This window comes from Prionailurus viverrinus, chromosome F1 (genome assembly GCF_022837055.1).
Source record: "Prionailurus viverrinus isolate Anna chromosome F1, UM_Priviv_1.0, whole genome shotgun sequence".
Lineage (NCBI taxonomy): Eukaryota > Metazoa > Chordata > Mammalia > Carnivora > Felidae > Prionailurus > Prionailurus viverrinus.
Genome location: NC_062577.1, coordinates 57,589,614 through 57,605,670, shown reverse-complemented (window position 1 = coordinate 57,605,670; position 16,057 = coordinate 57,589,614). Strand labels below are relative to the sequence as shown.

At 49.2% G+C, this 16,057-nt stretch overlaps 1 protein-coding gene across 2 annotated transcripts in view; it reads left to right on the top strand.

Annotated features, from left to right (window-relative positions):
* Positions 1–16,057, top strand: part of UCK2 (uridine-cytidine kinase 2) — a 104,789-nt gene that overhangs the window by 77,621 nt on the left and 11,111 nt on the right. Inside the window, exons 7-9 of one of the 2 annotated variants that reach the window (XR_007148195.1) lie at positions 705–1,082; positions 8,099–8,106; positions 11,233–11,236. Coding sequence is in view for 1 of the 2 variants with exons in the window: in XM_047840713.1 (XP_047696669.1) it covers positions 705–844 (140 nt within the window). In the remaining variant the exon portion in view is untranslated. Of the gene's footprint in view, positions 1–704; positions 4,404–8,098; positions 8,107–11,232; positions 11,237–16,057 lie in introns of those variants that run through there. The other variant, XM_047840713.1, reaches the window with a different exon arrangement.

Below are 16,057 nucleotides of genomic sequence, written 5' to 3'. Positions count from 1 at the left end.
TCCACATTTTAATTAAAAAAAAAAAATGTATTTTTAATGTTCATTTATTTTTGAGAGAGACCGACAGAGTGCAAGTGGGGGAGGGGTAGAGAGAGAAGGAAACACAGAATCTGAAGCAGACTCCAGGCTCTGAGCTGTGAGGCTCAGAGCCTGAGGTGGGGCTTGAACCCACAAACCGTGAGATCATGACCTGAGCCAAAGTCGGACGCTTAACTGACCGAGCCGCCCAGGCAACCCGTCACTGTGTATTTCTTAAACGGGAGGGCATTTTCATTCATAGCCGCAGAACACCCATCACATTCTGGAAAGAGAACATGGGGATAATCTCTTTCGGCAGTTCTGAGGAGAAAGGCCCCGTGGTTTTGTAGAACGGCCCTCGGTTTGGGTTTGTTTCCTCATGATTGCATTCGCTTTCTACCACCTGGAGAAGACCGCACAAGAGCTGTCCTGTTCCTTGTGCATCGTCTCAGAAAGCACTTGATGCTTGTTCCAATTTTGGTGACGCTGACACATTAATCACTTGCTTGAGACGTAGAATTTATTTCTAAAGCGGAGAAAAGAGAGTCCCATGTTGCATTTCCTTTGGAGGAAAGCACCTTCTGCGGGCTCAGCCTCTTCGGGATGGGGAGCTGGTGGGTTCCCTGTTAGAAGGGTTGTCTCCTCTCTGCCCTGCGTCCCTCATGCTGCCACCCTCTGCCCCACAGTGGCCATCAACCTCATCGTGCAGCACATTCAGGACATCCTGAACGGAGGGCTCTCCAAACGGCAGACCAATGGCTATCTCAACGGCTACATCCCGTCACGCAAGCGGCAGTCCTCGGAGTCCAGCAGCCGGCCGCATTGACCCCTGTCTCCCCCCCGACCCGGCCCCTACCTTCAAGAGACAGGAGGAGGGATCAGGAGGCGGTGTTCATCTGTACACGTGGTTTCCTATGACATTGCTGTATTTAAGAAAACACCATGGAGGTCACATGCCTTTGGTTTTTCTTTCTCTGTTCTTGTTTCTTTTTGTGCTTTGGAGCGGCGCAATGAAACCGAATTTGACCCTGAGCTTAAATGACAAACTGTGCCAACTACTACTGGTGATGCCTAATTATGAATCCAACGTGTAACCAGTTATAAATACATATATATATATATAAAAGGATCTATTTTTGTGTAAATGTACAAATACTGTAAAGCTGTTTGCTGTAAGTATTCTGCAGGAGGGCCTGTACTTGAGTGGGGGCTCGAGCTGGAGTCTGGGTCCAGTGGGGATTGCCCTTGTGATGCCCTTGTGATGGATCCAGGCGGGGCAGGCTCAGGCCTCGGTGTGGGAGGCTCGAGTGGCTCTGAGTGCCTGTGCCACTCAGTGACAGTGGAGTTGGGAGCCTTGGGTTGTCTCCCTGCCACAGTGCCACCTTCCCGGAGCAGGAGCTCTGTGACACGTCGACAAGAGATACCCCCTTCTTCCCTCCTTCTTTTTTTTATTTTTATTTTTTGAGTGGAAATTAGGCAAGACCTCAGCTCAAAAATCAAACTCAGGGAAGAGGCCCACTGAAGAGAAACAAGTCTTCTGTGTTTTCTTCTTGCCCGATGCCCCACCTCTGGCCGCCTGGTAGCTCAGGGCCTCCTTCCTTAGCCACCCAGGCTCTCCGAAAGCCAGCGCCGCCTCTCTCTCCTTCCCTGACACGGATTTGATGGGATCATTTCCTGGTAAAATATGGGGAGGAGAGAGTAGCAAGGCACCTACGGTAGCGTCCGAGGAAACACTGGTTCCTCCCGCCTCCCGGGGACGTCTACGGTTAGATTCCCTGGGCCTTTTCCCAGATTGCAGAGCACAGGTGGCCTCTTGAGTTCGGGCTTCAGAGGAGGGCTTCTGCCAGCAGCAAGACACCTGGTGGCCCCTCACAGGGTGGCGACAGCCCTGCAGGGGTTATTCACGAGATGCGGGGCTTGGCTGCCGGATGAGGACAGCATGCACTTTCCAGCAGGAATTGTCACTCGCAGCATGACAGTCGCCATAGTTACTGGGTAGAGAGTTCCACCTTTCCCGAGGGCTCCCTCTCTCGGAGAAGTACAGATCCCTGATGATCCTTGCTGGATGGGGGGCAGGAAGTGGGGGGGACTAAGTGAGACCGAGACTGAGGAGTGTAGAGTCCTAAAGCCTCAGCTTTTAACTGCAGATGAGTCAGAGGCCTGCATTTCTTCCTCGACCTTCTCAGTGCTTGGGAGGCCACGGCCCGAAACGTTTTGGGGAACCCTCTCCCTCCATTGCTGTCCTAGCCCATTGGAGCCGTTCAGGTAACCCTGACACAGCCACTCTCCCGCCACCACCGCACTGCCCCCGAGACTTAAACCGCCGTCCAATTTGATTCCCCCTTTCTGGGTTCCATTGGACTCTAACGCTGTTTTGCTGTTTCAAGAGAGTCAAACCTCCTCCCTGGCAGAGCTTTGCCACCCCTGAGTCATCCAGGAGACCGCAGCAGGCTCTGGAGGGAGCAGGGGAAGGCTCTCCGAGGTGCCCACGTTGAAGGCCAGTTCTGGATGTCTCGGAGTCCGTATTATCTTTCTCGTCATGCCTTCGACAGTTCTGACATGAAGCGTGGGTGGCAGGCCTGGGTTAGGATCCTGAGGACCCAAGGCCTCGTGCCTTGATGGGGCCTCTCTGTGCCCAGGGGCAGCCCACTCCTGTCTGGGGGAGCCTTGGCCTTCCGGTGGGTAGCACATTCAACTTTACTTGAAGCTCCCAGGTGCCAAACCATTTAGTGCCTTGGCTGTCTGTCCCACTGCCTTGGAAGATGGATTCTTCTCATCTCTGAGCCTTGACTTTCTTAGCTGCTTCCTCATCTACCTGTGGTGTTGGGACCAAGCCTCCAGTGTCTCCGCTGGGAAACAGTGCTAGGCCTGCCTTGCCTCCAGGTAAAACTGTCACCAGGTCTTGGTGGCTTGGCTGGGGGCACTGGGGCAAGGGAGGGAGGAGTCTGCCCCTGTGTGGCCACCCCAGCATTTAGTCAATTGAGTATCTGAGCTTGAGCCTTCTATCTGGCAAATCCTGGACTTGGTGTGTTGAGAGCCCTGGGATCTCTGATTCCACTGGTGAGTCAGGGGTAGGATCATGAGGCCAGAGACCGTGACCTGAGTCCTGTGGGTCTTGTCTGCAGCCCAGGGAGAAGGGACCGACAAGCAGGGTGGGGATGATGTTGGTCATGTGTGCACGGGAGTCCCGTGGCTTCAGAGCTGCCCAATGGTGCTTGCTTCTTTTCCCCACCCCTGCCCAGGTATTATCCACAGACCAAGTGTTTAGGGAACACACATCCAAGCTTCGTGTCATGGGAAGGCCTGACCTCCTGCTCTTTCACGCTAATAGAACTTGTGCTGACCCGGGTTTCTTTTCCTTGGGCAGCCGGAGGCCAGTGGGGACAGAGAGGTTGGAGTCTGTGTAAGGAACACGCAAGTGTTTGGACCTCAGGTGTCCTTTGGAGTGCCTAAGGTAGGCCCTCGAGGTGGGCCCCTGAACAGGCCAGGGGGCGGGTGCAGGGAAGGGTCTCCTGTTCACCCTTCAGAACCAATCGTTCCCGCAACAGCCCGCTCCGGTCTCAGCCGCGGATGCTGCCCACCCGCCCCTGCTGGGCTCAGCACTGGACACTTGTCCCCAGGCCCAGGGTGGGTTGCCAGTCTCTCATGAGGTCACTAGGTCAGGCTGAAGGCTTGCGTATTCCCCCGAGCAGGTGGGAACCAGCAGGGACTGGGGCCCAGTTGGTTTGTGGAGCCCCTCCTTTGCTGACCTGGTACAGCTTCCCCGATTTAGCACCCCTGAGCTGTGCTGGCACCGAAGGCCCGCGGAGGGAACTAGTGGATTCTTGCAGGGAAATGTTTCTGCCCTGGAGTCTCCCACCTGCCTGTCAGCGACTCCAGCACCAAGGGACCGTGCTGGGGTCAGTAGCCTAGGGCAGGTTTGGGATCACAGGGCTGTGCTTCTGGGAAGGACCGGCTGGACTTCGGTCTAACGCTGCCTTTCCCCTGTCTCAGGGTGGGGTGGGGGCAACAGGCTTGGTGTCAGTGAAACAAGGGAGACAGCAGGTTGGGAAAAGGCCTGGAGTCGGTCTGGGGCTCAGAGTGCTCTTTGATCTTTGGTCTCTGGGCCCCATGCTGCCCTCCTGGGCCTCCAGGTGGCTGGCCTTCAGATCAGCTTCCTTGCTGCAGTTAGAGGTCACGAGTGCCTAGCTGGTCCTGCCTCAGGAACAGGGTGAGTAGCTAAATAAAGACGTAGGCATTTTTCGTTTTGGGTTTGTTTTTTTTTTTCTTTCAGATACTTGGTCTTCCTCCCTTTCTTTCTACCGCCCTGCCTTTATTGTTAGTAGTTAACAAAAATGACCGCATACTATGTACTTTGCTGTAAATAAAGTCTGAATGGAAAAAGAGCCAATTCTTGTCTCCTTTGTGAGGTTTGGGCAGGAGGAGCGGTGACTGAGGCCAGTGGCGGAGGGCACGCGGCCTGCCGTCACTAAGCCGCTCAGTCCCCGGCAGTCCTGGGCCGGACCCCAGACCGCAGCTGGCCTGGGATCCTGGACAGACGTACACTTGGGCATTTCTCCTGGTCCCTGTCCCTGTCCCCGAAAGCCAGGGCCAAGCTTTCTGGGAGGCTTCTGATCTCTGGGATGTTCTGCTTCTGAGTATCCCAGTCAGTGCAGCTCCTGCCTGGCGGTCTGCCCTGGGTCATTCGCCACCCCTTCCTCCACGCCCACATTGAAACTCCAAACAACCTTCCAAATGTAGAGAACTTGATGGGGGTGGTGGTGGAGGAGGTTTGTTATAACAATGTGGGAAACTTCTTGGGGGTGTGTGTGTGTGTGTGTGTGTGTGTGTGTGTGTGCACACTCTAAGCGATACAGCTATTGATACATATTAACCAGTGCAGATACAGTAAAAGCTTGAGTTGCCAGTAACTTGTTCTGGGAGTGTTCTGCAAGCGAGCCAATGTTTCTAATACATTTTAACTTGATAAACAAGGGATGTCTTGCCATACGAGTACTACGGGGGTCACATGATTACAACTGAGGCAAGGGTTCTTGAAATTCGCTTTGATACGCGAGTGCTTTGGCTGACAAGCATGTTTCCGGGAGGAACTCTGCTCGCGTCAAGGTTTTACATATATCTCCCTGTTCTTTTAAAAATTTTTTTAACGTTTACTTATTTTTGACAGAGAGAGAGAGAGAGAGAGAGCAAGCACGAGTGGCAGAGGGGCAGAGAGAGGGAGACCTGGAATTCGAAGGAGGCCCCAGGCTTCCAGCTGTCAGCACAGAGCCTGATGGGGGGCTCGAACTCACGGACCGCGAGATCATGACCTGAGTCGAAGTCGGACGCTCAACCGACTGAGACACCCAGGCTCCCCATATAGCTCCCTGTTTTTTAATTTTTTTTTTCTTAAGTTTATTTATTTTTGAGACAGAGAGAGACAGAGCATGAACGGGGGAGGGTCAAAGAGAGAGGGAGACACAGAATCGGAAGCAGGCTCCAGGCTCTGAGCCATTAGCCCAGAGCCCGACGCGGGGCTCGAACTCACGGACCGTGAGATCGTGACCTGAGCTGAAGTCAGACGCTTAACCGACTGAGCCACCCAGGTGCCCCGATAGCTCCCTGTTTTTAAATGACTAGGTCACCCACCACCAAAGATTGTAAGATAATTGGCCTTTGCGTTCTTCTTGGCTCCCTGCCCCCCCCCCCCCCCCACCTCTGCGCCCTCTAGGATTCCATCCCTTCACCCCTGCCTCCCAGACACTGAATCACCCTCATTAACGTGCTGTGAACTTAATAAAGGGAAACATGGGCTACAATGGAGTCAGGAGGTCTGGCAGGGGTGGGTGGGGTGTATATACGCACCCTACGGCCTTACCACTTGTCAATTGCAAATCCAACCGGAAGAGAGGACCTTGCAGGGAGATCCTACTGGACTCTCCCCCTGGAGGAAAAAAGGCTTACCTCCTTTCCCGCCGGCAACAGCCCAGCCAATGGGAGGCCACTATACTTCCCACCCCCCAGTTTGCTCCAATGGGCTTGCTCGTAACAGCCTTCCCAACTTCCCCTTTCTTCTATAAGAGACCATACCTCTCTGTTCTGGCACTTGCCTGTGGTTTTGCTACAGGTAGCTTATCTTGGCTCCCCGTTCTTTGCTATTTCCAAACAAATCCACCTTTTGCTGGTAAAATAACTGGCACTTGTATTTTTTATTAAATAATTTTTTTTTTAATGTTTACTTATATTTGAGAGAGAGTGTGAATGAAGGAGGGGCAGAGAGAGGGAGACAGAACCCAAAGCAGGCTCCATCCAGGTCCTGAGCTGGCAGTGCAGAGCCTGACGCAGGGCTCGAACCCACCAACCGTGACCTGAGTGGAAGTCGGACACTCAGCCTACTGAGCCACCCAGGTACCCCAAGACTGCTGTGCTTTTAAATAACACCGAAGCCCTTAGCAAACTGGCTTTGTTTCTCCACCCTCTGTCACAACATCCTCTGAGCCAACAGAGCCAACCTCCTCCCACACAGCTCGGAGACACCGCTTTGGCTGGTGCAGCTTTAGTTAAACCCTTCATGGGCTCAGTTGAAAATAAACCTATTAGGACCTGCTTGAAGGTTCTAAGGAGTGGGGAGGGGTGGAGAAGGGGACCTGGGAGGTGGGAAAATTCTCTTTGAGATGGATTTCAATCAACTTCTGATGGTAGAATATGGGTTTTTTTTTTTTCTTTCTTTTAGGACTTGTTCTTTTTTTAAAGTTTATTTTCAGAGCGAGCGCAAGTGGGGGAGGGGCAGAGAGAGGGAAAGAAGAACCCCAGGCAGGCTCCGGCTGTCAGCACACAGCCCAACACGGGGCTCGAACCCACGAACAAGGAGATCATGACCTGAGGCGAAACCAAGAGTCAGCAGCTTAACCACCCAGGCGCCCCTTTAAGATTTCTGTTTTCGAAGCTGAATTTTAAGAGATCACTTCTTAACATCTATAATGAAGTCAACCCACTTGTTGAATCTTCGGCTATGCCTGTGTATATACTTAATATTTTCTTTCAATGAACTACGTACCTAAAATAACAGAGCCAGATGAAACAGCTTGAGTTAGGAGTAAACCTAGACATATGTTCTCCATTAAATGACTGGCGGTGAGGGGGCAGGAGAACTCGAAGCTGCTTCGCACAACCCATTACCCTGCAGGCCAGCTGATGTTCCGAGATTTGTCTGGGCGACATCAGTGGCTCCTCTGACGCGTTGCAGAATGGCAATGGCTTGGGGTTCAGTGAGTGTGTGTTGAGTCCTGGCTGCCCCCCGGGGCCAGGGAACGCCAGCGTGGCCTCTGCCTACAAATCCCACGCGTCTGGGTGGGTTTCATGCGGAAAAGTCCGGGATCCTCTCATGTCAGGTAGTAACACCTGTGGATGTTTCAGGATTCCTCCCCATCAGCGCCCTGTACTTTCTTTTCAGTTCCTGAACTTTTCGGCTTTCATGGCGGTAATAGTCACTTCGGACTTGCCCAGCCTTCAGGACACCTTCACTGCGCTTTAGCAGTCCCGCAAGGTATGTAAGGAATGCGGTCCTGCTCCGCTTTCCAGGAGGGGACGGATTTGAGCCAAAGCTGCCGCCGCCTGCCATCTAGCGGTGGGACGCAGATCCCGACGGAGGGCGGCGTGGAGTGGCTGGGCTAAGGTCGTTTGCTTGGCTCCTGTGGTTCTAAGAGGGTTATCAGAGCGCCCCCAGAAGTCTGACTGCTGAAGTGATCTCGCTTTTGTGTCTTCCTGGAAAGTCTTTAAAAGAGCCTTCTTTAGGGCCGATCGGAGCTGCCCCCTTTTCTCTCCCGCTACAATCTGTTGCAAGTGGTTCTCCAAGCTGCTCGTTACAGTCAAAGTGGGGGGGGGGGGTGGTGTTGAAAAGGGCGGTCCATTCCTGAGAATTTTGATTCTGTAGGTCTAGGGAGAAAAATCCTTTGTAACACACTGCCAGGTGAATCAGGCACACAGGCAGGGCTGGAAACCGAGGGGCTCGTGTATTGAATCATATGGACCATTCAGATCCGTGGTGTTCATCGTACTCGGGTGCCCGTTTCGTCCAGGAACGTCGTCTGTGCTGTTCAAGTCTCTTCTGTGCCTGTGTGGGGACTGGAAAGAAGGCGCGAGTCTGCTCTTAAGGCCATTCAAATCCAGCACTGCCCTCTTAGGTTGCAAGACCCCGCCCCAGGAGATGCTAAACTATGGTGCCCCCGGGAAAGTGCCTTAGGATGTCCTCAGAGGTGGGCACGTTTTTTAGGAGTCACCTTCAAGCAGGTTTTGGTCACAGCGCCCTTTGTGACATCTTACCTGAAGTCTCAACAGAGAAAAGAAAAATGTGGTTAAAGTTGGCAAGAGGGCATCTCGAGAATCATGCAGGCTCTTCCTTGAGGATTCTGAGTTTTCTTTGAAACCGGGAATCCAAGCCCCTCATGTTACACACGAGGAAACCAGGGCCCAGAGGCCGAGTGACTGGGTCAAGATCCTAGCAACGTGGGCTCCAGGTCTGCAGTGGACTCGATCAGGGCTTTAAAAAGAGAATTCCCTCCTCCTGGGTCTCATCTTGGAGCTTCTCCAGGGGCAGGCATTGTTGGCAAAAGTTGGGGTGGGTCTCTGCTCTTGGATTGATTCTTTTTGGCAGGAAGAATGACCTAAGTAATACTCACTTGGTTTGCAGAAGGCAGAAGAAAAAGGAGAGAGAATAGAATGCCTTTTATTTATTATTTTATTATTACCATTTTTTAAAATTCTTTAAAAAAAGTTTAATGTTTATTCCTTTTTGAGAGAGAGAGAGAGAGAGAGAGAGAGAGAGAGAGAGAGAGCGCGCGAGCACAAACAGGTGAGGGGCGGAGAGAGAGAGGGAGGGAGACACAGAATGTGAAGCAGGCTCCAGGCTCTGAGTTGTCAGTACAGAGCCTGACACGGGGCTCGAACTCATGAACCGCGAGATCATGACCTGAGCCGAAACCAGACGCTTAACTGACTGAGCCCCCCAGGCACCCCTTGAACACCTTTTAAAAATTAGGTTTAGTTGGTTGGTGTCACCTGAATTTTGCGGAAGGGGTTCCACCTCTGCTTAATGATTTCCGCGTGGTCTAGCTTCCGCTAAAAGGAGAGACAGCCTCTTGGGACAAACAACTCTGCAGTCAGCAGACCTAGCTTCACGCGTTGGCTCCTTCACATAACAGCTAGGTGGTCTTGGGCAGCTGTATCCTAGGGGCGAAATCCCCTCCTTGGCCTAGAGTACTGAATGACAACGTGTGGGCAGAGAGGCAGGACTGTGCACGGCGGTATAAGGTGCCCAGTGAGTGGTGGCTGTGGTGTTCTTGGTAATTGGGCTGCACAGGTGACACTGAATTCTGGAAAGGCCCTTTCTTCTCTGGAGCTCAGGGCATCTGGGAGAGGCTGGCTGGCTTCAGGGAAGGTTCCTAAACTAGAATTCTCTACAGGCACTTCTAGAGCCTTGCCCCCAAGCTCACCTCATCTATTGGCGGAGGAGGGTTTAGCAAAACCCAAATGGGCTATTTTGATGTGGAGATATACCCAAGGGGTTCAGAGCCTTAGCCGCCCCAGGGCTATGAGCCTCCCAGGCTGAGACTCACCCCTTTCTGGGCCTCTCCTCACCCCCGCTGCCTCCCCTGGTGTCAGGCTCTGTGATGAGAGTTGGATTCTGGGACAGAGTAAGGAAAGACACCTGCATAGGTATTATTGAGTCATTTAAAATGGATCTGATGGGCGCCTGGGTGGCTCAGTCAGTTAAGTGACTCTTGGTTTCGGTTCAGGTCGTGATCTCATGGTTGGTGGGTTTGAGCCCTGTATTGGGCTCTTTGCTCTTGGTTTGGAGCCTGCTTGGGATTCTCTGTCTTTCCTTCTCTCTCTGCTCCTCCCCCACCGTCTCTCTCTCAAAATCAATGAATAAACTTAAAAAAATTGAAAACCCAAAGGACTGAAAACTTAATGGTGTGCTTCTTAAGGCCTGAAAATAATGAGTGTCAGACAGTCGTGGCATCAAAATGAAGGTGTCAGATACGGTGTCCTCGGGTTCTGCATCTGAAGAGTCTGTTGTGCGACGGATCGGGGGTGGGCACAGGGCATCTTCAGTGGGACCGCCTGCGTCGTGCCTGGCACTCGCTTAAGGATGACGTCCCCCTCATCCAGGATGTACCAGGCTGATGAAACAGCTCTCTTTTTTCGATTAGGGATTTTGTTTTGTTTTGTTTTGTTTTATTTTATTTTATTTTGTTTTGTTTTGTTTTGTTTTGTTTTATTTTGTTTTGTTTTATTTTGTTTTGTTTTATTTTATTTTATTTTGTTTTATTTTATTTTGTTTTGTTTGTTTTATTTTGTTTTGTTTTATTTTATTTTGCTTTGTTTTGTTTTATTTTGTTTTGTTTTATTTTATTTTGCTTTGTTTTGTTTTACGTTATTTTGTTTTGTTTTACGTTATTTTGTTTTGTTTTATTTTATTTTGTTTTCTTTTGTCTTATGTTTTGTTTTGTTTTATTTTATTTTATTTTGTTTTGTTTTATTTTATTTTATTTTGTTTTTTTATTTTGTTTTGTTTTATTTTGTTTTGTTTTATTTTGTTTTGTTTTATTTTGTTTTGTTTTATTTTGTTTTATTTTGATTTGTTTTGTTTTATTTTATTTTGTTTTGTTTTATTTTATTTTATTTTGTTTTATTTTGTTTTGTTTTATTTTATTTTGTTTTGTTTTGTTTTATTTTATTTTGTTTTGTTTTATTTTGTTTTGTTATTTTGTTTTGTTTTTTTGTTATTTGATTTTGTTTTGTTTTGTTTTATTTTGTTTTATTTTATCTATTTATTTATTTATAAACTTTGTAAATGTTCATTTTTGAAAGAAAGAGAGAGAGAGTGCAAGTGGGGAAGGGGCAAGAGAGAGAGAGAGGGAGACACAGAATCCGAAGCAGGCTCCAGGCTCCGAGCTGTCAGCACAGAGCCCGACGTGGGGCTCGAACCTGTGCACCACCAAATCATGACCTGAGCGTGAGTCGGACACTTAACCAAATAAGCCACCCAGGTGCCCCCGATTAGGGTTTTTAATCTCTTGTTGTCCCTAGCCCCCTGCAGCAAGTGTGCCTTCTAAGGATGCCCTCTCAGGGTAATGTTTTTACATACATGAAATCACACCCCAAAACATCAAAGGAAATAAATTGTAGTAAAACAGTTACCCAAATATAAAAACAAGCACGTGCTGTGGGAAGACACGTGCTTCTTTATTAACCCGTCAAATGACATGAGCCAGGGTCAAGTCTAAGAACTACCACAGTTAGGTAGCATTAATGAACCCAAGCGATCCTGTGACATTCTGTAACAGTGAGCGCGTGTTCTGAAAATAACTGTGACTTCTGCCAGCAAACAGGTTCACTTACAGCTAATATTCCTTTAAAAAAAAATTTTTTTTTAACATTTATTTATTTTTGGGACAGAGAGAGACAGAGCATGAACGGGGGAGGGGCAGAGAGAGAGGGAGACACAGAATCGGAAACAGGCTCCAGGCTCCGAGCCATCAGCCCAGAGCCCGACGCGGGGGCTCAAACTCACGGACCGCGAGATCGTGACCTGAGCCGAAGTGGGACGCCCAACCGACTGAGCCACCCAGGCGCCCCCACATACAGCTAATATTCCTGTGCTTTGTCGCCTGCATTCATAACATAAGGAAATGCTGCCCTGAATCCTCAGACTAAGAACCCCTGGCTGAGATCCAAATCCTTCAAGTCGCCTGGTGACTAAGGTAGACGGAAGTGTTCCCTTTTAAGACGTGTCCTGGTGAGCCGGGCCTGAGCCACGGCGCCGGGCAGGCTGTGCAGGATGGGCGCAGTCGGTGAGGCAACCTCACTCTGGCCTCAACTTCCCCGCTTGCCAGTGAGGTTGGCAAAGTCACGGCACTTGTCCTGCCGGGCTCTCCATCTGCGAAATCAGAGTGTAACCTCTGCCATCCTCAACCTAATGCTTTGCTACATGATGGGAAAGAACGCATGGAACCTGAATGAGAAACAGTAAAAACTTAATATAAACATCAAGTGTGCTATTTATTTTCAGTGCAAAGTGTAACTAGGCCCAAGTGGTGTTTAAAAATGATCAACTTTGGGGCACCCCGGGGGCTCAGTCGGTTGAGCGTCCGGCTTTGGCTCAGGTCATGATCTCACAGTTTGTGAGTTCGAGCCCCACGTCGGGCTCTGTGCTGACGGCTCAGAGCCTGGAGCCTGCTTTGGATTCTGGGTCTTCTTCGCTCTCTGCCCCTCCCCTGTTCATGCTCTGTCTCTCTCTCCTTCAAAAATAAATCAACATTTAAAAAAAAGATCAACTTTGACTCAGGCCGAGTGTCGGTGAGGAAGATAAGAGGTCTGTCCACAGCCAGAAAGAAGATTAGGGCAAATGAAAACAGGAGTCAAAGCCTGTCTCAGCCACTCAGAGACCATGGCTTTGGGGCAGCATCCACGAACCATCAGGAGCCACGAAGGCAGCGTTCCTTTCTCTACCTCTGGTCACAGGGGTCTGTGATCCATTTTGAGTTAATTTTTATTTATGGCGCGAGCTGTAGACAGAAGGTCATTATTTTGCATGTGATCTCCTCTTGTTCCAGCACCAGTGTTGAAAAGACACCCCTCTTTGAATGGTGCTTGCACCTTTGTAAAAATATCAAAGGGCGCCTGGGTGGCTCAGTCAGTTGAGCATCCAACTCTTGATTTCAGCTCAGGTCATGATCTCACGGTTCGTGAATTCAACCCCTGTGTTGGGCTCTGTACTGACAGTGCAGAACCTTCTTGGGATTCTCTCTCTCCTTCTCTCTCTGCCCCTCCCCTGCTTGTGCACTCTCTCTCTCTCTCAAAATAAATAAATAAAAACTTAAAAAAAATTAGCTGTTCATACTTGTGGCTCTGTTTCTGGACTCTGTTCCACTGGTCTTTTTGTCTATTTTGGGGTCAATAGCACACTGTCTTGATTACTGAGGCTCTATAATAAGTCTTGAAATCAGGTAGTGTTAACCCTCTAAATTTGTTCTTTTCAAAATAGTTTTGGCTGTTATAGGTCATTTGCATTTCTGTATAAATTTTAGAATCACTTTGTTAATTTCTACAAAAAGTTCTGCTGAGCTATAATTGGGATGTTGTCGAATCCATAGATTATCTGGGGACAACTGACATTTCACAACGTTGTGTCTTTTGACCTCTGAACAAAGTCCACCTCTCCATTTTTTTCTTTCTTTCTTTTTTTTTTTTTTGGTGTTCTTTCACTTCTCTCAGCAATGTTTTATCATTTTCAGTTTACAGATCTTGTACATCTTTTATCAGATTTGTCTTTATGTACTTCATATTTTTGATGCTATTGTAAATAGTATTTTAAAAAATTTTTTTAATGTTCATTTATTTTTGAGAGAGAGACACAGAACATGAGCAGGGGAGGGTCAGAGAGAGAGGGAGACACAGAATCTGAAGCAGGCTCCAGGCTCTGAGCTGTCAGCACAGAGCCCGACGTGGGGCTTGAACTCACAAACCGCGAGATCATGATCTGAGCCTGTCGGTCACTTAACCAACTGAGTCACCCAGGCGCCCTAGTAAATAGTATATATTTTTCTAAATTCCAAGTTCTAATGTTGTTGCTAGCTGTACCTTTCACCACTCATCTTTATCTCTGTTCTCTCCCTCCAGATATGCAGTTACATGTATGTAGGAACCCTTATTCTCTCCTCTGAGTCTTTTTTTTAATTTTTCACATCTTTAGCTTCTCAAGGCTACATTTTCGCTATTTCTCAGGTCTATTTCCAGTTCCCTTATTGTCTCTTCAGCCATGTTTAGCCTGCCATCTAAAACCCTTCCATCGGGCGCCTGGGTGGCGCAGTCGGTTAAGCTTCCGACTTCAGCCAGGTCACGATCTCGCGGTCCGTGAGTTCGAGCCCCGCGTCGGGCTCTGGGCTGATGGCTCGGAGCCTGGAGCCTGTTTCCGATTCTGTGTCTCCCTCTCTCTCTGCCCCTCCCCCGTTCATGCTCTGTCTCTCTCTGTCCCAAAAATAAATAAACGTTGAAAAAAAAAATTTAAAACCCTTCCATCGAGTTTTTAATTTTGTTGACTTCATTTTTAGCTTTCAGAAAAAGTACTTCATCGTGTTACAAAACCTGCTTGTTGCTTTTCTACAGTGTCTTATCCTTATATTTCAATTCCTATTCTTGACTCCTATAAAATGTCTTCATTTTCTCATGTGCTCCCCTATGCATTAAGCAGGACCTTTATTATTATTTTTTTTATTTTTAAGAAAGATTTTATTTTTAAGTAATCTCTGCACCCAGTGTGGGGTTCGAACTCGTGACCCCGAGACCAAGAGTCGCACTCTCTACTGACTGAGCCAGCCAGGTGCCCCTAAGCAGGATTTTTAAATGTTTCATCTGGAATTTCTGGTAAAAATCATGGTAAAAATGTTTCCATCATGGTAAAAAATAAATATAAAAGCATGCCACTGGTTTTCTCAAATTTTTTGCTTCAGGAAATTTTTGCTTTGCTGCGGAGTGTTGTTACTCCAAATCAAACTGTAGGCTCTTTAAGGTCAGGGATTGTGAAGTATGCTTTTCCTGTATTTTAATGTGCTATAACATACACTTGTCCATGTAATCAATGCCTAACAGTTGGCTGATTTCCTTATTTAATTTTTTTTTTTTTTTGAGCCAGGCCCTGTGCTAGCATGAGATACACGTATGTTTTTAGAGTGTCGTGGAAATCTGTGTGTGAATCGTTCCTGACCAAGAAGAAGGGTGGATCGCTGTCTAGGCGTGGCCCTGCGCTGTTGGCCGATTGGCTGATTGGCTGGGGAAACAGCTCTGTCTGGTTTCTCAGAACTGGTCACTAGATGGCAGCAGTGAGCCACAGCACAGTCGAGTCCTGCTTTAACCTTCAGGACAGCTGGAGAACAGTCGGTTCAAACATATTGACCATTCATTCTGTGCCAGGTACTGCGCCAAGCCCTCCCTGCCCTCTGGGACCTCATATGTGGCCGGTGCCCCCTCATGTATAGACACAGCACTTATGTGAAGGAGAATGGAGCAGCCACAGAGGGGGATGATTCCAATTCCTGGATCTAGGGGGTCTCAAGAAGAAGGAACCATTGGCCCCTTCCCAGCAGAACTCAGATTGGTCAGTAAGAAGCAAAGCTACAATCCCTGTGTCACCCGCTCTGGCCCATCCAACGCCCTCTGTGGTTGTTTCATGTGAACACGTCTTAGTATTCTCATTAGCTTTTCCTACTAGAGGTCTCCTAGGCCTGGCTCTGTAAGTGGCTGCTTGTGCAACCCTGGAGTGACTACTTCTTCAGCCCAGTTGCCTTATTTTTGGGTGACAGTGTTGGTCCCGACAGCTTCACAGGGTTGTCTCATATTTAAGTGAAGTCATAAAGGTTAATGCTTTGAAAATTCATTAGTGGGGGCACTAAAATAATTGTTCATATAAATCTCCCTAAAGTTTCTCGAGGGCAGGCTGGGTCCATCGTGGCCATTTATTGAGTTGGTTGGAATGACTCTTCCAGAAGAGGAGACTCATAACCAGTTTGATGTATGTCGGGCTGGTTCTGACCAACCTCAGAGCCGAGAGGGGAGGTGTGTCGTTGATGTGCTGGGATTAGCATCAGGCACTGATGCTCGACGGGCGGGTCTAGCCTGGCACTAGACAGGGGGTGTGGTTCCCACAGCAGGTGCTCCTGTCTCAGGCCCCAGGGAGGGGGCCCCAGGCAGGGCCCTTGAGGAAGAGGACACGGGGTGGAGTTGGGCTGGATGGGTACAGTGTGATGCTGCCCTAAGCCCTGAAACAGGCTGCCAACAAGAAAGCCACAGTCACTTTTCAGGACCAGTGTGACAAGAGCCAACTGGCTAGTGGGGACTTTCCCATCCCTGCTCACTCTTGAGGGAGGGAGACTCCTCCAGCTGGTGGGGCCCCTGGGAGGAAGGGAGAGGAGGACAGCTGGAGAGAGGTCACCATGCTTAACTTCCTGCCCCACCAGGGAACACCTGGGAGCCTGCTGGTCCTTCTGCCACCGGAGTGGAT